The 23,123-nt window shown below is 36.9% G+C and overlaps 1 protein-coding gene across 1 annotated transcript in view; it reads left to right on the plus strand.

Moving 5' to 3' along the window:
- Positions 1–23,123, plus strand: part of LOC133523963 (unconventional myosin ID-like) — a 70,251-nt gene that overhangs the window by 24,743 nt on the left and 22,385 nt on the right. Inside the window, exons 2-3 of the mRNA XM_061859695.1 lie at positions 12,806–12,986; positions 17,351–17,472. Coding sequence (XP_061715679.1) covers positions 12,806–12,986; positions 17,351–17,472 — 303 coding nt within the window. The remainder of the gene's footprint in view (positions 1–12,805; positions 12,987–17,350; positions 17,473–23,123) is intronic.

The raw sequence follows: 23,123 nt of genomic DNA on the forward strand, positions 1-23,123 counted from the left end.
TCACACGTTAACTAACATATCTTATTGCGAAGACATAAGGTCTATTGATGGTCATTTAATTGTTGATGTTTAAATCTTGGCCGCAAACCTGTTCGGTCGGTGACGTCATCCCTAATGAGTTATAAAAAATATGCGAGTCGACTCGAATGGAGTGTTGAAGTCATATTAGATCATCACGTGTGGCTTTGAATGGTTCGCGGGTAATAGTAGACGAGAAGCTTATGTTTTGGTGCAATTGAGTCCGAATTCAAAAATGTATTTTACAATTCAATACAACATATAAGTTGCGGGGAGGCGAAGTGCGCCCTGGCCTCTAAGGGAGCATACCTTTAAAACATCGAAAACTGCTCACAGAATACTAGTAACAGTATTATTGGGCACCATACATTCCACGACTCTTCTCTTTCCGCACAGACTAGTAGCCTTCCGTTTTATTAGTACTTAGTAGTCGTAATACTAGTAAGAAGGCATGGCGCACTCCCCCTCACCTTGGTCGCATGACAAATACATATTTAGTTCGTTTTTTAGCATTAGAAAAAAAGGTAAACAATCTTTGACATATCTTTTTTTATTAAAAAACGCTTTTTAAAATTAGTAACCATTAAGTACTTATAAAAGCAAAAGATTGTAAATGATCATAAATGATTTATAATTGTTACATATTTGCCGTAATTTATTTTTCAAAAGTGTTTTTCAGTAAAAAGACACGTCAAAATCGTTTACCTTTTATAGGGATAAATACCTCGGTAAACCTTACATTATAATAATCTTAAAATAAAAAAAAAAATATTTATACCATGTCGGTGGCCAAAAAGCATACGGCCCGCCTGATGGCCTCCGTAGTCTATGGACGGCTGGGACTCCAGAGATTTTACATATATAGTTTAGGCTTCATAATACATTAAATGTGGAGTTGTAAAACTTGTAAAAGGTCCCCAAAGTTAGAGAAAATAAAAACTTTAGAATTACGACGTCGACAATCTTCAACGTCTATATTCAATAGTACCTACCTATTAATTTTGAGAATTATAAGATTTATTCATTATTTACAATGGGCATTTTATATGAGGTTTTTTAGTTGTATTTCAATTTGAAACGGTACAAACGAATAACAAATAAAACAGTAAATTATCCGAATAAAATTCGAAGGTTGTGACTAATTGTTACGATTAAGATTAGTTACGGTTTAAATTAGGATTTGGTGTTATTAGGTCTTCATGATCTAATTCTAGTGATTGCGTAAGTTATATCAACTGTTGTTATCGCATGATTTTATTTTGAAGTGCCTAATAAAATACATAGCCTTTATTCATTCTCTACAATATCACACACAAAAAATAGTAAGTTAAAAAAGATAAAAAATAAAAGTATATTGTAGACCCCTCGAGATTTAGCCAGTTTTGCCTATCCTTGGCCTTCTGTGGCTAATCCTGACCGGCTGTAGCCGCTGTAGCCACGATTTAGTCGAGCCGTTTTTCTTTCACCTTTCCTTTACTCTAATGTCCCCGAAGGGCCCCTCCATAGGGACCACCCCACCCTATGTTTGCCCACGTGTCTTTATGCATTTAAAGTGCCTGCCTCGATTTAATGTGAGAGAAAATAAAATTTTCCCATAATATCCGGTCGAGGAAATTCCAAACATTTTTTCATATGTATCTCCGTTTCAGCTAGAACAAACATGCTTTCGTATGTCTGTCCGGTCGTCCTTCTTAATGGGTTGCATTTCTCAATCGATTCTCGTATTTCTCGTGAAATTTTGTGGGCATTTCGATAATTATGTAGATTTTTTGAAGATTCTCTTTTAAGAAATATTAAATTACTATCAAGCCACTTGTTTTACAATACAATACAAACTATTTTTTGCACACCTTGATACAGAAAACAATACACTTTTTCTTTCTTTGGTTTTAGTAGGTGTACATGGGGCAGATTGATTACAACTTTTCTTTCATGCTTACTTGTAAGCCCACCCAGCATGTTATAATAGAATAGCTATTGGCTTACTTCCAAAAAGGTGTCACTGCCGGTGACAGAGACCAAGGCACCATAACCAACTGGTGACACTTGACAGTCCCGGTCTGTTCGGGGGTCGACGCCCGCTACACGCGAGCTGTCATGATATGCTCAAAGGTAAATTGGAAGAGATTCCTTATAGGGATAAATTTGCCTTTGTACATTGTATTTATTTTTATATGATTGGATTGATATGATGAACACACTTTTGTTACCATGTTACATGTTACAAAATAGATTCACTGTGACAGTGACGGATACCAAGGCACCATAAATTGACAGCCTTCGGTCCGCGGGTCAGCGCCCTCTTCGCCTGCTCCATGCTTATTGCTTGATACACGCGAGCTGTTATGATATCGATTATTTTGATTTATATGTACACTGGTTCCGCTAAAATTACGTTTTTTAACAATCCGTTGCATAACTAGATTAACAAGTTAGGTATGCAGCGAGATATCTATTGGCGATGGCGACATATTTAACGCACGGGAATTTCAAAGCAAATATGAATTTATTGACTATCAAAAGGTCGTAAAAGTTACCGAAACTCTTTAGCAAAAATGTGATTCCAGTACGATCTGCAGCAGTTGCGAAGCGAGGAGTTCAAAATAAGTTAAAAGGTTTCATTTTTGATACAAGCTTTTATCGTTGACTACTTTTCTTCAAGAGGCAAGTAATACTCACCGAGGCGATTCTAACAAACCCAAACAGAATTAGTTAATTTTGTCATAGCGTTTCTATGGCCACCTCTTGTGATCCACCAAATAATTTGAACATAGCTTATTTAGGGGGAAGAGCGTGCAAATCCATTTCGCCACTCCGCCATCTTGGGTTTTCTTTGCTACTGTTAAGCTGGCTCTTCGGTTCCGATTGCTGCAATATAAAATGAACAATCACTAACAAATGCTCAGTCCGACATGGTCATTTATCTTATCGCAGGCTTACACTAATTGTATAAATTTAAACATGCTTGTTGGCACTACAACTCCACCCTGTCAACTAATCTTTCGTGGCCCTTATTGCAAGGACTTAAGGTCTAATAATGGTCAAAAGTGATTAGAACAAAAGCCGGATTGTTTAATTAATGACCACTCTCGTCGAAGTCATAATCGCGTAGGTAATTATTTAAATTGGATCAAGAGTAAAAACTTACATGACTACATTATGTAAGCTACGTACACTATTCTACTCACTGTCAGGTTGATGGAATTTCCTATTAATTGACATCGTATGTTTGCTCTTTGTAAAAAAACAATAACCACTCTTCTTATGTGATGTTCATGCAGTGGCGGCTTTAACCATCGCGAGGCCCCGGGCGGCCCTTGTAAAAATCTGCTCTGCGAGGCCCTTGTATGTGATCGGGTTAATGCGAGGCCCGCGCTAGCACGAGGCCCCGGGCGACTGCCCTGCTCGCCACCCCCTAAGGCCGCCACTAGTGATGTTTATTATACATTAACAAATAGGTACAAATATAGGTTTACAACTTTTGGCATATTTGCTTATCAATAGGAAAACGTGCGATAAATTCAAAGTTGTATGTTACATGGAATCACCAATTCTTAAGTTAAATTATAAACTTAGGTACCTGTAGGTACATAACTTTTAAAGTATTAACCATAGCAATACAAATTATATAGTACACTTACTTGCAATAATATCTTATGCGACGAAGCGCACAAACTATATAACACTCGTATAACTCCTTAAAAGTAAGGAGTTATACCTAATCCAAAAACGACTCGGTAATATAGATATATATAACTGAGTGCAAAGAATGAAGTGTCATTCTGTCTATATGTATTATTATTTAATAATTCTACATGATTTCGTAACGTGGCCATCTTTTGGAAGTCTTTTTTTTTTTTCGATATTCTGCACAAGTCTGAATGGTCAATCAAGCCGTAGGCCTTACAACTTACAAGGAATGCTTTGTTTTGCGCCGCCATAAGAAGGTGCAGCACAATGAAGTGATGTGTCATTCTATCGTCACGTCTTATGAAAGCTATTTCAAACCATGAAAGTTATTGTCTGCATCAGTACCCCTAGTGTAAATAAATTCGATTTTGAAACGTGACGTACGCGTTTGCGTTTAGTCTCATTTTGTATTGGATTTAGAACGAGCGCGCCAAGCGGGACGTTTTGGAAACTCAAAATCCTATACAAAATGAGACTTAACGCAAACGCGTTCGTCACGTTATGATGTCGATAAAATTTACACTAGGGGTACAGATCATAATCTCAGATACTGAGAAAATTTCTCTTGAAACGCATTTAATCATTATTTGAAAAGAAGAAGAATCATTATTTATCATTAAGAAAAAAAAAAAAGAAGAAAAAAGAAGAAGAAAATAGTGTAAAGGTGCGTCCAGATCACCGCGAGTGTGCGCGCACACTTTGGATCATTTTGCGCGTCTAATTAGCACAAATCATTCAAGCCTCTTATTATGTGCGTAATCTACAACAAACAAGTGCACCAAACGTAATGAAACGTGAAGAAAGCGCACAAAAGCCATTACCATTATATATTTTTCCAGTACTTGTTTTAATATAAAGTTTATATAAAAATCCATACAAAGTGTCATGCGTCGTTTCTTTATCACAACACGAGCCTTCTTGAGCTTACTGTAGGACTTAGTCTATTTGTGTAATAATGTATTTTAATATTGGAACGAAGTTCCTTATGGGACGGTTGGCGGATGGGGGCTAGGCGAAAAAAAGTGTAAGATTTCTCCGACACGGTCCTCTTTTTAAATTCATCGACTTACTCGTACAAATATCCTACAGTGACGCAGTTGGCAAATAGCCGCTTAGAAACAGGTGGTAACACCGCCGATCCGAGTTTGATGCCCGGACATGTATTCAGATATTACTTTTTGTATTTTTCGAGCCAAGAGTACCAGTTTCAGCTTGTACAAAAATGTTTTCTTATTCTGTCGTCTGCTAACGTCGCAAACCTCGCAACTCCTCGGAGGAGTTAAGAGGAATTCCTAGTTGCGATTTTTCCATACAAACGCTCTCGACTGATTCCTCCCTGGATTTTTAACCTAGAGCAGTGATTTTTTCAAATTAGATCAATATCATCAATATCTGTGCCGCTATGTTTTGCTTTTTTGGATTATTTTATTTTGAAGAAAGATACAGCGCCTCGAAAATCGCAAAAACGGCTCAATTGAATTGGCTGTAAAAAAGGGCACAGTATACGAATATGACAAAAAATATCCAAAAAATCAAAACATAGCGGCATAGATTATTTCTTCCTCTTGCAGTTTCCAAAATTTCATAAAGATTGATTGCGTTTTGGAGGAGGAAACAGTCGAGAGCGAAACCTCGATTTTTGAGTTTCTTGCGTGTGAATTTCAGTCCGAGCTGCAGTTGTCCTTATCGCAGGAATTGGAGGCGGAGACAGTTTCTAAATATACGTACACAGAAGGAATAGTGAGTGAGTGAGAGGGCATAACATGTTAATGGTTAAAATGAGAAAAAATACACCAACAACCAACAGTCGATCGCCGTAATATAACCAAAATACCACGTAGTTCTAAGAAAAGGGTGCCATGTGTTTTCACACTCTTTAATGTAACTACTATTATGTACCATGGTTTCGCAATAAAGATTGATATTCTATTCTATTCTAAAATGTACCCGTAATGGCCTGTCACTTCAAACTGTTTTTTTGTATTTTTTACATTGCAGGTCATGTAATGCTTATGTTTAGTAATGTTTACTATTAAAGGCCTGTAAATAAAGCTAAGTAGGATAATAGGTACAACCTGCTTATTTTGATTAAAACATCATAAATACCCATTAACAATTTGATTGTCTTGCATTGGTCACACTTGTGCGTCACAAGTAAACCACTAGATCAGGCGCGGATACAAGATTTGGCTTAGGGGGGGGCCATTTTGAGAAAATCATATATTTTTGCACAGAAAATAAGGTAAAAAAAAATTTACTCAATTTAGTAATGTGAGAGCCAGGGTTTTAGGGGGGGGCCATTGCCCCTATGCCCCCCCCCCCTTGTATCCGCGCCTGCACTAGATAGCAAATTTACATTACAGCTAGCCGATATCAAAATAAGGGCCATTTTGAAATGCGGCGGTTCAACGATTAAGGTATGTTGGGGTAATACCGGATGTGGGTGAAGAACGTAGCAAATTCATTTCTCCCTAATTTGGCTTTATTTTTTAATGTTGGCAATATTGTGTAAGACGCCATTTCATTGCCTCGACTGCTAGTGTCCCCGCGCCGCTCAGGGATGTCGGGCTTGTGCTATGCGCAATCACATAGAGCAAGGTAAATTTCGTGTATCCGATCTTCGCCCTGTAATTTATTTTGTGTATTGTGATGAAAATGTGTTTGTTTTTGTAATTATGTTAATGTATAATTTCGTTTTAGATTTATTTATAAAAAATCCATTCAAAAACAGACCAAGGCAATGCAGAGAGGTTTAGATATTTTCGAAGATAAGAAGAAAATACCATCATCATCATCAGATGAAAACAAGCGGCGATTATTTTAATTTTGTTTACGACAAACATGTCCGATTAAACTCTGAAAGGTTTGTGCAATTTGATTCCGCTAAGTAAGACGAGATAGAGTGCATCTATGGAAGTACGTGTGTAGACAAGACATACGTTCTGTGCCTGAAATTCATTAGTACAAGAAGAAACCGAATAACGACATCATTACTCATGTGTTTATTTTAAAGAATATCTGGAGCAAATTGTTTACGGAGCTAGAGAGCGAGACGAAATTACCAGGAATTATCCTAATATACACTATACCTGTCCTTACTTTACCTCCAGAGTATCTTGAATTCACGTCCAATTGGATATTGAACTCAAAGAAGAAACGCTCAGTTGAGAACTAGGCAAGTCAGTTATGAGCACATGAAAGAGTTCTAGGTCAGACTGAGACACAAGTCACAAAAAACGAAGCTAATGTAGCTTTGTACACAAAGATGAACATAGGTAAAAAAAAAGAACAATTCCAAACAAAATCAGAAGCTGAAGTACTTACAATACCTAGTCTATTACTATCTTGTATACCAAATTGAAAGCAATAAACATATTCTTGCATTACTATACAGTATGTTTTTTTTATTCCATTCTTTTTAAAACTTTTCTACATAATATTAGGTCTACTTGGGCTGCTTACAACTTAGTATTTTGTTTAATATCTTGTAAACAGAAAAACTAAGAAAGTTACAAGAAATCAAACAAAAAAATAACATGTACATCGCCGAAGTAGACCTAATATTATGTATTACGAAAGTACCTACACATACGGATGCATATGTAGATGTGAACGCACACATATATAGTTAGTTTCGGATACAAAATAGAGATAGCACTTCGAAATTTGTTTCCTTAAAATGCTTCAAGAGGGCTCTCTTTTCCTATATATTTACTTTACTCTTTGCATACGATCCTTACATTTTATCCAAAAAAATATTGTATATCAACTATATATATAATTGCAATATTTTACCGTCAAAATCGCAATTGTTAGCACATTGTTATTTATCAAATTGCCTTATGACATAGGTATTAAAGTTTGAGAGCCACAATTTCACCAAATTTTTGTATCAGGGTTAAGATCGGATACAAAAATACGAAAAATAAAACATTTGATGACAACTTTTAAGTTTGTATTGTTGGCTGCAATTTATATACGTAGGAGAAGGCTAAACACCGGACCTATTTCTTTGTGATACTTTATTCTCTTTCAATTAAAAGCAATTTTTATTAACCATCCGATTTTTCCCCCGTGATGGCAAAACACTCGTTACCCTAAAAAAAGTACGTCTCATCTTTACACATGTACAAAACTAAAACCTTTATATATTGAAGATTACCGAATCTACGGTTATTATTTAAGAGGAATTCCTAGTGGTGATTTTTCCATACAAACGCTCTCGACTATTTCCTCCCTGGATTTTGAACCTAGAGCAATGATTTTTTCAAATAAGATCAATATCATCAATATCTGTGCCGCTATGTTTTGCTTTTTTGGATTATTTTATTTTGAAGAAACTTACAGCGCCTCAAAAATCGCAAAAACGGCTCAATTGAATTGGCTGTAAAAAAAGGCACAGTATACAAATATGACAATAAATATCCAAAAAATCAAAACATAGCGGCATAGATTATTTCTTCCTCTTGCAATTTCCAAAATTTCATAATGATTGGTTGCGTTTTGGAGGAGGAAACAGTCGAGAGCGAAACCTCGATTTTTGAGTTTTTTGCGAGTGAATTTTAGTCCGAGCTGCAGTTGTCCTTATCGCACGAATTGGAGGCGGAGACAGTTTATAAATATACGTACACAGAAGGATTAGTGATGGGCATAACATCCTTATTAGGGATTGCAGAACCGGTACTGTTTTAAAGAACCGGGATTTTCGGTACTGGTGGAAATAGGAACAGGGATTTCCCGGTACTTTCGGAACTGGTCTAATTATTTCATTATTTTAAATAAAACGACAGCATTTTGCGAATTTAATAATCAATTAATCACAATAAACAAGGCAATTTTTTTTAGAAATACTTATAGTATTTTACATTGCTCACACTTGTGCGTCACAAGTAAAAGATAACTACTTTCATGTTTGCCACTAGATAGCAAAAATGAAATTACATTAACGAGGGGATTTATATATAAGTATCGCAGTCGTATTGTATAATCCACCGTATTACAATACGGCTAGCCGATATCAAAATAAGGGCCATTTTGAAATGCGGCGGTTCAACGATTAAGGTAGGTATGTTGGGTAAATACCGGATGCGGGTGAAGAACGTAGGACATTCATGTCTCCCTAATTTGGCTTTATTTTTTTAATGTTGGCAACATTGTGTAAGATGCCATTTCATTGCGCCTCGACTGCCAGTGTCCCCGCGTCGCTCAGGGCGTCGGGCTTGTGCTATGCGCAATCACAGGGAGCAAGATATTTTCGCAATTTTTTTCTTCTATCCGATCTTCGCCCTGTAATTTATTTTGCGTATTGTGACGAAACTGTTCTTGTTTTAATGTATAATTTCTTTTTCGATATTTTTTATGTAACTATCCAATCAAAACAGACCTAGGACTGCTGCAGACCGATATCCGATCTTGACCCTTCCAGGTAAAGATCCGAGAGAAACAACCCGATCTTTACCTATTTAAAAAACAGCAGTGATTGTCAAACTTTACATTTTCTTCAATTTACCTACTGAGCTACTTAATTATCACATTTATTGTTTTCTTGATCACACTTTTGTACCATTATTTTTATCCAGTACCACTACCAACGCGACGGTAAATCAAAAGGAAGAGATTTTGGGAGTCTATTTTGTATGTATGTATATTGTATGTGTATGTACACCTACTTACGGACAATGTCATTTTTTTAATTTCCGTAACTCAAAGGTAGCCTGGAAGAGATCGCTTTTTAGCGATAAGACCGCATGTTGTTTACCTGTGCTTATGTTCCTGTTTTCTTTTGTATTGTTTTCTTTTATTGAGGTGTGCAATAAAGAGTATTTATATTGTATAGAGATGATGATACATGTTGAATTTTATAACAAAATCGAGTAAAATAGATAGCATATGAGCAATTTTTTGCAATAAAGTACCTACACATACAGATGCATATGTAGATGTGCACGCATACATACATAGCTAGTTTCGGATACAAAATAGAGATAGGGCTTCGAAATTAGTTTCCTTAAAATGCTTCAAGAGGGCTCCCTTTTCCTATATATTTACTTTACTCTTTACATACGATCCTTACATTTTATAAAAAAAAAGATTGTATATCAACTATATATATAATTTCAAAATTATACCAATAAAATCGCAATTTTACTTATTTTCCATACTTCAAGATGGGCTCTCAATGACTTTGACCTTTTTAAAGAACTACTTAGTCTTTTTGATTTCTAAGTTTGATTCTTATTTTTTTGGCGACCTTCATTAAAAATGACTGGGCACGATTATTTTTTTATTTCGATTTTTGTCCCTCCTACTTAAGCACGTAATATCTTCCAGTACATTCCTTTCAATAAACAATACATTTACACTTTCACTAAACCTGTACAGTTCACGAGATCTTAAATTGTCAAAACTTCGAAACCTATCTATTATTTTAGTCGTTTTTCTTATTTTATTACTTCGGGTAAACCTTACAATAAGAGGTTTCTTAGCACATTGCTTACATATCAAATTGCCTTATATTAGGTATCAAAGTTTGAGAGCCACAATTTCCTTCTGACATAGGTATCAAAGTTTGAGAGCCACAATTTTACCAATTTTTGTATCAGGGTTAAGATCGGATTCAAAAATACGAATTAAAAACTTTCGATGACAACTTTTAAGTTTGTAATTATTGGTGGCTGCAATTTATATACATTCGAGAAGGGTAGAAACCGGACCTATTTTTTTGTGATATCTTATTCTCTTTCCATTAGAAGCAACTTTTTTTCACCATCCTATGTTCTCCCTTGATGGCAAAACACTCGTTACCCTAAAAAAAGTATGTCTCATCTTTACACAGGTACAAAACTGAAACCGTTCTATATTGAAAATTACCAAAATTCAGGCCGAATCTACGGTTATTATTTAACGATTTGCTCCGTACTTCAAGAATCTATCATGTGCTGAGATCTTGAAAAAACGTTTTTTCACGAGTTCTCTCAATTGGTCCCAAAATTGTCCGGCATTACCCCAACATACTTTACTCAGATTGTCATTGCGATACGTTCTTCAATAAGGCTACCCAAGTTTAGCCCCATCGTACTACAAGTAAAATAGATTGTAGTTTAACCATATATTTATACCTACTTACAAAATTTCACAACACACCGTGATCACACCCAACTTACTGTCACGGATAGGTACAGTCAAGTGTAAAAATATGGGTGTACACATCTTACTCAAAAATATGTCTCATAGCATCTTATACCAGTGTAATAAGAGCGTAGTACCATATTTATGAGAAGATTCTTTCGATACATATTTTTGCACTTGACTGTACGACGACGACCGAAGCAGGGACATCATTCTTTTTTGCAGTTTTTACCTATATGGTAATTAATAGATACAGTATAATATAAAAATGAAAAACAATATTATGTGATCAAAATATGAGATCTGTGATATGAGACCAAAAACAACTTGCTTCGGGCAGCGCAGGATGAATTCCGTCCGGCTCGCGGGCGACGTCGACATGTCGACGCAACGGCGCGCAATGAGTGAGCGCTCACGTCTCGCGTCTGTGTGTGCGCACTCACACTTAGATAGCTCCCGCTCCCGCCCACCGCAGCGCGACAGAAACATAGCTTCAAAAATTCGAGATTTGAAAAGTTGCTCAGCTAGGAATTGCTCTTAACGGTTTGCTCCGTACTTCAAGAATCTGACACGATCTAGGCGTCGGGCAGCGCAGGATGAATTCCGGCCGGCTCGCCGGCAATGTCAACGGAACGGCGCGCAATGAGCGAGCGCTCGCGTCTCGCATCTGTGTGCGCGCACTCACACTTAGATAGCTCCCGCTCCCGCCCACCGCAGCGCGACAGAAACATAGCTTCAAAAATTCGAGATTTGAAAAGTTGCTCAGCTAGGAATTGCTCTTAAGAGGTTTGCAACATTAGGTATTATTGACTAAAGTAGCAAATCCATAATTTCTTTTAATGTAGTTACGAGGTTTAAGACTTTAGCCGCCGATTTTAAGTTCTCTGATTTTTGAAACTATGTGAGCAGTTTCGATAAGTATTATTTTGCCGATTAAGATTTTTTTTTGTATTTGCTAATCAATAATATACTAAGTTTATCAATAATAATATACTTCGTTCCAACTGAGTCCGAGTCCCACGACACTCGAGCATTTATTTATTTACCGCTAGGGTGACGTGGTTGAATAACGCGTATTTATTCTGATTATATTTTTTCTGACTTGTTTCACGTTACGCAGATATAACATGTTTAACCTTACGTCTATTGTGTCGCCAGCAATAACTATTGCATTCATGAGAACACTGTGAACTGGAAATGGTAACAATGCGCGATTATTAAATCATAGTTCGTTTTTGTTTGATTGCTGTTAACTCCACTACGTGTATGTTGTTCATCTGTGCTGTGATTGTCTTATGGTATATGTGTAAACTATGGAATATGAACAAAGGGGTAACTTGAAACAGCGGCAACCTACTTCAGATTATAGAGTTAATAAGGAAAAATACAGTTTTCATAAAATCCCATTCAATTCCTGCCCGTAAAAAAGTATTACCTACTTGAATGCATAATATTTTGTAGGTAAATACTCCAAAACAGCGATAAGTAATGGTATGAACATTTACCCGACAGCACGAGTTTTCTCCAACTGTACAACTATTAGGTACAAACATCTATAAGTATTATTTTGATTACGATAAACGAAACATACTTTTTTCCTTATAGCGGATATTCCTAAAAGTGCGATTTAAGCGCGAGGTGGTATCTTTGGCTCGAGTTTAACACAAAACATTGATTGTATAAAATGTGTTGTGTACCTATGAACATTTATAAAAACTAAGAAAAATTCGGGGACCTGAGTTTGACAGCTGAAAAAATAGATGTAGGGTGTCATGTTTCGTGGTAGGCAACTTCATTGGTAAAAATGATAAATTTTATACGAGTGTCATGTCAACTTTTGACGACCAAAGTTACCGCATAGTATACGGAGCCATACAGAGTCATCTATATCAATAGGTCATTGATTTTGATAAAACTTTGTCACATAAAAACATATGACACATTTCTAAACTAATTTCCCTCTTTACAGATTCCAACATAACAAGATTTACACATACATCGGCGAGGTCCTCGTGTCAGTCAACCCATACAAGACCTTAGACATCTACAATGCCCAGCACATGGCTCAATACAGAGGCAGAGAGATGTTCGAGGTGCCCCCTCATGTGTACGCCGTCGCGGACGCGTGTCAGCGCGTGCTTAGACAACAGGTCAGTTATACAACCTGTACAAGACGCTGGACATCTACAATGCCCAGCACATGGCTCATTACAGAGGGAGAGAGATGTTCGAGGTGCCTCCTCATGTGTATACCGTTCCGGACGCGTGTCAGCGTGTCTTTAGACAGCAGGTGCGTAAAAAGATTCACCTTTATGCCGCAGATCCGTAATTTCAATGATTGGTAGGAATGATCCTGAGCGCTTCGAATACACCATGAAGATCCTTGTCGGACCACCATGCAAAGTAACCGCATTAACCGAACGCCCAAGAAAATGAGCTTGGCCTATTTAACAGTGCTGATGATTTGATGAAGTATTTTAAGGCCTACTAAATAATGTGTATGCGTGTAAAAGCTCATTTAAACGCTGCCGTAATTATTAGCAGAGTTTTCTTAAACATGGTAGTCTCGGTATTTATAATATAACGATTCTAATTGCGTGAAGCAAGACTCGGAAACTGGTTAAATTTCTAAACCGTTATCATGTACTTGGCGCAGAATCTTTTAATTTCGGTTTCGCTCAAAAAAAACCGTTATTTTAGAACCGGTTTTAATGAGAACAGTTATTGTCAAATTAACCGGTAAACCGGCAAGCCGGCGGCCGGAGCAATAAAAACCGGTTACTTCCTATGTCGGTGTCTATGTTTACGTGGGACAACAATAGCCCGGCTGGCCGTTTCGTCGCTCGTCGAATAAACAGGTAAGGTCTTATAAAAGTACGGAGGAAAACCGAAATAAACCGGTATTTATCGGTATTTCATAAACCAGTTCCGAGCCTTGGCGTGAAGAAAGGTGGCACGCGTCGTTTAAAAATATGGTTCATAAATGTAAGCGAATTCGAAGGGTGACCGTGTAAAGGATAATTAATTAGCTAAAGTCCGAATGGGGTGTGTTTTAAAGGGTGGGCTTGTGCCAGTTACGGTATAGTGATGACGCGATTAATTCCTAAACATAATTAAAAGTGAAAGATTATAATCGTCGTCTTCTTAGCGATGTTCCACGTTTTCCCACTCCTCACAAAAAGAGCCTGTGGTCCGGTCGGCCCCCTAATTCCCAAAAAGTGGAATCTTTCATTATAAATAAATATTTACAATATGTGAGTGCATCCCTCTGCAAAGGTCCTTTAAAGGTCGTCAGGACGAAGCGCTCGCCCTGCAAGCCCTTTGTCATGTAAGCGATACTTTATAAAGCGTTTTTATCGTCCCTCTTGTGTATTTAGTTTCAAATGCAATATAAAAGTAACATTAGGAGATAACTATAGTTGTGTGTAGTGTACTATAATGTATTTAGTCTAGATTCAGTGATTTCAGGTAAGTGTTCAAAAACTGAAGAGAGTAATTTAGTAAGTAAGTACGTTCTGCCACTATAAGTTTTTTTCTCGTACCTACTCAAAGTGTAAACTTTTTGTAGTGAATTTTAAGAGACCATACATTTTATTATTATGTTAGATGTATAGAATGTTTCTCATATCGAGTGACAGATAAAAACAGTATATCAGTAGTAGTAGTATGAAAGATACGAAAACCAGCTTAGTTTTGCATTATAGAAAGTTTTTCCTTTATCGAGTTTCGTTAAAGAGAGTTTACACAACATTTCCAACAAAGTTTTTGAGAAACCTATCTCCTATATATTTCTAAAACATAGACCCTACAACTCTCAGTGATAGTATATTTAAACATGGTTCCTGTTATTCCAAAATATGTTTTCCAAATGCATCCGCCAATCTTCTAAAGAGCACATAAGCATGTCAATGTATCCAGCGGTATCGTCTGTGCGTTTCCCCGAGCAGTTAAATAAGTCACGGCACTGTTTCGTGCCAATCTCCATTGTCCTCCGCCGTAAATGCACATTGCTGGCCGGCGTGCCGACAAAGTCGTAAACTCGAGGGCCCTAAAGGATTTTACGGTTAGCGAATGTTAACGCCTATATTGCTTACAATGTGGTTTATGGAAATGTAAATGCTGCATTGTACAAGAGTAAAAGATGAAAGAGTTATTAAGTTTTCCATACTCTATCTACCTACTTTGCTATGATATACCTCAACGATAACGGCCTACATTTTAGGCCGTCAGCCATTCCAGACGATTATTCAATATAGTCCATTGAATAAAAAGTTCTAGAGTGCGTGAGTTAGTAACGTAAGATGTTTCTTCGGAAACATGTCAAGAGTCCCTAGGTAATAAACATACTAAAACCCCGGGACACTAGGAGGAGCCCCGGAGTGGGGGGAGGGGGGGAAAGGGTCCATTTTTTCATTTTTCGCTTAAATCTCAAAAACGGTACATGTTAGAGAAAAACTTTCAAGGAAAAGTTGAAAGGCCATAAAATTATCTACAAGTTGTACCTAAATCATTTTTTTCTATTCCCAGCCGTTTCGGAGTTACACGCAGTAAAAAATGATTTTGGCTCAAACAATTTCCCCATACTACATACCCATGTTTATCACATCAATCGATCAAAAAATATTTCTTTCTTCCAAAAAACTCAAATGTGCAACTTGTGACCGGTACTGATAGATTGCTCTTAATTAGGTCTATAATTGGTAAAATAAACACATTCCTCCATGGAAGCCTTTAGGAGGAATCGATTGTCAAAATATTATATTAGGGTAGTTTGAGTTACTGAACTTGATCTTTTATTTTTTTCTTCCAAAAAACTCAAAAGTGCAATTTGTGACCGGTACAGATAGATTGCTCATAATTAGATCTATCATTGATAAAAATACCAGATTCCACCACGGAGGCGTTTACGGGGAATTGAATTTTATTAGGGTAGTTACGATACTTGAACTTTTTATTTTTTTTCTTCCAAAAAGCTCAAAAGTGCAACTTGTGACCAGTACTGATAGATTGCTCTTAATTAGGTCTATCATTGGTAAAAAAAACACATTCCTCCATGGAAGCCTTTAGGAGGAATCGATTGTCAAAATATTGTATTAGGGTAGTTACGCAACTTGACCTTTTTATTTTTTTTCTTCCAAAAAGCTCAAAAGTGCAACTTGTGACCGGTACCGATAGATTGCTCATAATTAGGTCTATCATTGATAAAAAAACCAGATTCCACCATGGAGGCGTTTAGGAGGAATTGAATTTTATTAGGGTAGTTACGATACTTGAACTTTTTTTTTCCTCTAGTGCCTCTCATATGACATCAATGTCCCAACATTATCCGTGTGGGGATAATGTTGGGACATTGATGGGGGGATGGCAGTCTGTAGGAAACACCCTGGAGCCCATAAAAACCGAAGATCCACCAGCACCAGAGGCCTTACTACAGACCATATTTTGCCGTTGCACTAAAGATTGTGCTAGCGGCAAATGTGGATGCCGAAAAGCAATGCAAGCAAGCAAATGTTCAGCGGCATGCCTTCATTGCCAAGGGAAATGCCTTAACAGCGTATTCATTCAGGAAGATGATGATGATGGTTATGGTGATGACGAAGAGCTTCACCACGAATCACCTACATCTGAGGATGAACAAATAATAGAAGAAGAACTCTTAACAGAACCGTCCCAACCCAAAAGGATGAAAAAGTAGTCATCATCATCATCATCATCATCATTATCATCGTCATTTCTTACAATCCACAACAAAAACGGAGAAAAAAACGGTCGTCTGCGGGCACCCTAAGTTTGGTAAAATAAAAAGTTTTCGAATTTTTCACCTTTCATGGGATGTAGCTCGAAAACGGCTGGGAATAGAAAAAAATGATTTAGGTACAACTTGTAGATAATTTTATGGCCTTTCAACTTTTCCTTGAAAGTTTTTCTCTAACATGTACCGTTTTTGAGATTTAAGCGAAAAATGAAAAAATGGACCCTTTCCCCCCCTCCCCCCACTCCGGGGCTCCTCCTAGTGTCCCGGGGTTTTAGTATGTTTATTACCTAGGGACTCTTGACATGTTTCCGAAGAAACATCTTACGTTACTAACTCACGCACTCTAGACCCCCCTTGGAGGGACTCATTCAATGGACTAATAGATAAGTTCTTAAGTTTAAATAAGTTGTTATGCAGCATTTATTAACATCGGACATGGGAGCCAATGCGTTGGTTCGACCGGATTTCGTCGAAAAGGGTTATAATGATATGCGTCGGAATCTAGGTATTTATATTCCAACCTACAAAGGTCTACAGATATCACACGAGTGACGACACTAAGAAAAAACGCAGTAACGGTTGTTTACTCAGTTACAACTACATAACCTCCTGAAACCCAGAAGCAGTTGTTTTGCTTTTGAATTTGTAACCCTTAATTACTCAATAAAAGCTCAGAATATATTATGGAAATATCAGCATAAAATTACCGTAAAAATAAAATATTTCTAGACGGTGTTATTAATAATATTATTGTTTCAGGGCAAAGACACATGCGTACTCATATCCGGCGAGTCGGGAGCGGGCAAAACAGAGGCATCGAAGTTTATCATGAAGTATATCGCTGCCAACACCACACAGGTCCACAGGGATTATATAGACAGGTATATATATTCATCAGAAACTGCTTAAAGACACATGCGTACTCATATCTGGCGAGTCAGGAGCGGGCAAAACAGAGGCATCGAAGTTTATCATGAAACACAGGTCCACAGGGATTACAAAGACAAGTATATTGTTCTTCAGAAACTGCTCAATTTGGGTACACCACATAAAAAACCAAGAAATCAAATCGCATGCGAGTTCGCGCACCGTTACGTATAGACCAATAGTGGGACCGGATTTTTGCCCTATAAGTTTCGATAATTCTAAAGAGTGAAAAGTGATGTTTATCTGGTATGGGACATATTTTTAAGCATATTTGTAATATATGAAGAAAATTTAGAACGAGCGTTAGATATAAATAAGGTATTTATGTATTTTTATTGATGAATTTTGAATATTGAATTAAAGTACAAAATTTAAGCATCGTCTTTTATAATATGTATGAGGCTTTATGCTATCAAATTTTTAGAAAAAAAATCAACGTGCTACTTTGTCAAACTCAAATTAGCTTATTATTTTGTCAATATTGAATTAAAGTTTGAAAAATCCACAATATCATATCTAAATTCTTAAGTTAATAGGCAAGGCAAAAAATTAGAAAAATAGGATATGTGCTTTACAATTAATATGCGTTTTTTGTCCTGTAAGATCTAATATTGAATTAAAGTCCGTAGAGATAAGTCTATTACTATAAAATAATATATGCAGCCATTTTATGGAAAGGTAGAAATATCTGTGTGTAGCTTGCATTGTAATAGTAAAATCAACTTAAAAAGGCGCGAAATTCATAACCACGCCGCGCTGGTCCGTCAACATGTCGGCTCGGCGCGCGGGAGCCTATCGTAGCCGACCTAGTGAGCGATAGATACCTCGCCCCGCCCGCGCCCCCCGCTCAGCTTCGCAAGCGCTGTTTGTCTTTTCTTTCAAATCATTCATTTGTTTATTTATCGTGCACATAAATTAAATGCGGACATTACATGAATTTAATTATAGAATAAAAGTTATTATGACTTCAAAATGAGTGAAAAATGTTTGATATGTGTACTGTACTGACTTAGTAACAGAGAAAAAACGAGGAATTGAGCAGTTAATAACTGCGAGCAAATAATCTTTCTTGGTGATGGGGAAGTTAAATATTTCTACGGGAAAGAGGAACTACGTTTCCATATAAAAAGTGTAGATTATACATTGAGTCGAAGGCTATACCGGCGTACAAAAGACTAATGGAGGTGGCATCAGAGGGTTTACCGCGAACCACGTTCGACGTGTTGCCTCCCTGTCATACTTACGTACGAATTTACAAGTGCGACAGAGAGGTAACACGTCGAACGTGGTTCGCGATAGGCCCTCAAATGTACAGCCAAGTGACGATGATGAAAATTACATTTTCAAAACTTTTGTCTTTTGTTACCATTGTGTTAGCCGCCTGTACTTACTTTCAACATATATTAGTAGTTTATGTTACTGCTACATAATAAAAGGCATTAAAATGCACGAGTGTGGGCTTAGGAAACGAACGAAGTGAGTTTCTGAAAAAATCACACGAGTGTTTTAATGCCTAATTATCTTATACCTTTAAACGAGCAATTCTTGTATATATATATTTCCGGGATCTCGGAAACGGCTCGATACGAACGAACGATTTTGCTGAAATTTGGTATATGGGGGTTTTTGGGGGTAAACAATCGATCTAGATTAGTCTTATGTTTGGGAAAACGCGTGTTTTCGAGTTTTCATGCGTTTTTCTTTCGACGCAGAATATGGTCGCTAATTTCGTGTTGCCGGCCACTGTCCGTCTGGTCCAGCGGGTTAAGACGCGGACTGCTAAACGAGTGTTACGGGTTCGAATCCCGCCTGGTGACTAACTTTTGTTTTTTTTTATATGTTCAATTTTATTTATAATTTTTTAATTTTTATTGTTTTAGACAAGTTTAATTTAGTAAAAGAATGTAGTTAAGATTATCACCTATACACCACCATATTACAATAAATAGTTAGTTATAACCGAGCAAAGCTCGGTCGCCCAGGTACTGTATAGTTATTGCAGATAGTTCGCAATCACATTTTTAGCACAGGCATTATAAGAGAGGTATGGGCATTGTAAATGTCATCTGGCTCTGTGTGGTAGGGCACAGCACAGCGGATGTCATTCCAGATCTAGAGCAGAACCCAACTGGGGATGTACCTCCACCTTACAGAAAATCGCAGCCAAATAACACTAGACCCTACTCATAGTGTTGTGTTCCTGCCGGTGAGTAAGGTTGCCAGAGCTCAACGAGGGGTGGGAGGGTGTTAGGGTCGGCAACGCGCATGTAACTCCTCTGGAGTTGCAGGCGTACATAGGCTACGGATACTGCTTACCACCAGGCAGGCCGTATGCTTGTTTGCCACCGACGTAGTATAAAAAAAAAACACACACATTTATAATATTTCATACGACATGTGCTAATTATTTGTCTCAGTGTAAACAAAAATATATCATAATTATGATATCAATTTTCAAATTCAAAATGGCGGACATGTTTTATAACTTATTTTAAGAAATTATGAGTAGTTTAAGACTTTAAAAAGCAAGAAATTGTTTCTTGCTTCTGTTTGTATATGTATCATGTAGTATTTGATGTTTTCATTATTTTTGAAAGTCCTCAGGGTGCCGATTACGAAAATGACATCCATTATGGAACCCAAGATGGCGGACATTCATTTTTCTTAAAAATCGGTATGGGTGTCATCTCCGAGGTTCTTCGAGGTTCCGATTACGAAAATGACGTCCATTTTGCAATCCAAGATGGCGAACATTATTTTCTCTTAAAAATCGATATGGGTGTCATCTCCGAGGTTCCTCGGGGATCCGATTACGAAAATGACGTTCATTTTGAAATCCAAGATGGCGGAAATTATTTTTTCTTAAGTCGATATGGGTGTCATATCCGAGGTTCCTCGGGGTTCCGATTACGAAAATGACGTTCATTTTGAAATCCAAGATGGCGGACATTAATTTTTCTTAAAAATCGATATGGGTGTCATCTCCGAGGTTCCTCGGGGATCCGATTACGAAAATGACGTTCATTTTGAAATCCAAGATGGCGGAAATTATTTTTTCTTAAAAGTCGATATGGGTGTCATATCCGAGGTTCCTCGGGATTCCGATTACGAAAATGACGTCTATTTTGAAATCCAAGATGGCGGACATTAATTTTTCTTAAAAATCGATATGGGTGTCATCTCCAAGGTTCCTCGGGGTTCCAATTACAAAAATGACGTCAATTTTGGCGGTTCTTGTTGGTGCAGATTTCAAAAATAGAGACCATTTTAGAATTAAAGGTGGTTGATATCACGGCTACACACATCGACACCCATTTCAAAAAGTAGCGTCCGTCATATTTATTTTCAAAATAGATGCCATTTTTGAAATCCACACCCATAAAAACCCAGAAAACAACACCCATGACGACTTTTTCAAAAAAGTGACGTCCGCCCTCTTTATTTCCAAAATGGACGTCATTTGTAAAATTAGTACACATACATCATACAACATGAAAACTAAAAACATTTCCATCCTCTTTTGGGCAGTTGTGTAAGTCTGTGATAACCCTAGGTAGGTACGGAGACCTTGAGCGGTGTCGGCATTTACGCAAACATCAAAGGCGTCGGCCCACTGTTACTTTTTACACTGTGCTTTTAGTATGTAAACGAAAACGTCACATGATATATCAAAAGAAAAGTTATTTTATCTTATACCTTTAAACGAGCAATTCTTGTATATATATATATAATTATATTTCTGTGATCTCGGAAACGGCTCTAACGATTTCGCAGAAATTTGGTATATAGGGGTTTTTGGGGGTATACAATCTATCTAGATTAGTCTTATGTTTGGGAAAACGCGTGTTTTCGAGTTTTCATGCGTTTTTCTTTCGACGCAGAATATGGTCACTAATTTCGTGTTGCCGGCCACTGTCCGTCTGGTCCAGCGGGTTAAGACGAGGACTGCTAAACGAGTGTTACGGGTTCGAATCTCGCCCGGTGACTCACTTTTGTTTTTTTTATATGTTCAAGTTTATATATAATTTTTTAATTTTTATTGTTTTACACAAGTTTAATTTAGTAAAAAAAAATGACCTATGTAATAAGAGAAATCGACAATAGATGGCGTTACTCTGTGACAAGTGCTGTAAGGTTAAAATCGATTGTAAATAATAATAATTGTCAATTCACATTTTACTTTTTAAGTTTATGTAGATTATCACCACCATATTACAATAAATAGTTATAACCGAGCAAAGCTCGGTCTCCCAGGTACTATATTACTAACTGTACTAGGTTGCCTTTTTAACAAGTTGGTCCAGTCCATGGTTGCCTACATTTTATTTAAAAATCGGTTAATCTAGGCGACCATTAACTGGACCAACTTTTTTAATACGGCAACTTTCAAATAAGCTTTCATTTGATATACTTATCATACGATGAAATAACAAACAAAAAAACTATCCGTACGCAATCTTACAAGGCAACCTACTTGAAATGTATCACTGTGAATTTTGTCTTACATTTATTTCTTATCAGAAATAAATAACATGAGGGTGCATATACCTTATAACGTATCTCTATATAACTATCGGTTATCAATATTAGCATTAGCGGTTAACAACAACATTCCCCTTAAAACAAATAACTATCGCGAGGAAAATACCAAGTCCAAACATCTGAAAAAAATCGGGAAAGAAAAGCTGCAACTGGCTTTTAAAATGGTACAAGGAAGGGTGGTCATCTGTATGAGAATGTGTTTTTTTTGTCTCTATTTGACCCAATGGTTGACTGGTAGAGAATGCCTTTTGGCATTAAGTCCGCCATTTGTGTTTTTTTTTTTGTTTGTGCAATAAAGTTTAAATAAATAAATAATATTCATGTAACGCGATAACGAATTCTACGTGAACGAAACCGCGGGCAATACCTATTATAGTAACAACAAAATAACAATTTTCTATTGCTATTAATTTAAAACACGCTTTAGGAATTTTTTTGATGGACCGTAGACGCAGTCAAGGGCACCCCGCTCCCCACTACCGTTGTTCGCTGCCTCCTGCCACAGCCCGCGGCGCGCGCAAACTTGCCGCGCGTTTGAAACGTAACGTATTTATATAAGCAAGGAATGCATACATATCAGTAATGAGTGTCGCCGTGATTTTATATTTCTAAATTTTTGTTTAGTAACTGAGATCATTGTTGATGATCGATTATTATTAACTCTACAAACTTTAATTCAATATTAGCTATACTGCTTAACCTGAAATCAATATCTAGACAAGCACATTGTCTACATGTCTAACTTTTTACTAGAATACTAAGTTGATCGATAATATCGTAATTTTGCAATATCAGCAACTCTAATTCTATATTTACAAAATAACTCGTGTTTTTACGTTTACCAGAAAGCAGCTGTTCCAGATTTCTAAAAACTGAAAATTGTACATAAATTGAAGTGTTATTCGATATGCTAAAGTTTTCTGTAACTTTAATTCTATATTTACTTAGTTATTAGCAAAAATTAAAATATTTAAATATAACCGAAAGCTCAACCTTAAAATTTCTAACTTTTTACCAAAGTATTATTTAACATACTCCCAATGACATATCAAAAAAGAAAAAA

This window comes from Cydia pomonella, chromosome 13 (assembly GCF_033807575.1).
Source record: "Cydia pomonella isolate Wapato2018A chromosome 13, ilCydPomo1, whole genome shotgun sequence".
Classification (NCBI taxonomy): Eukaryota; Metazoa; Arthropoda; class Insecta; order Lepidoptera; family Tortricidae; genus Cydia; species Cydia pomonella.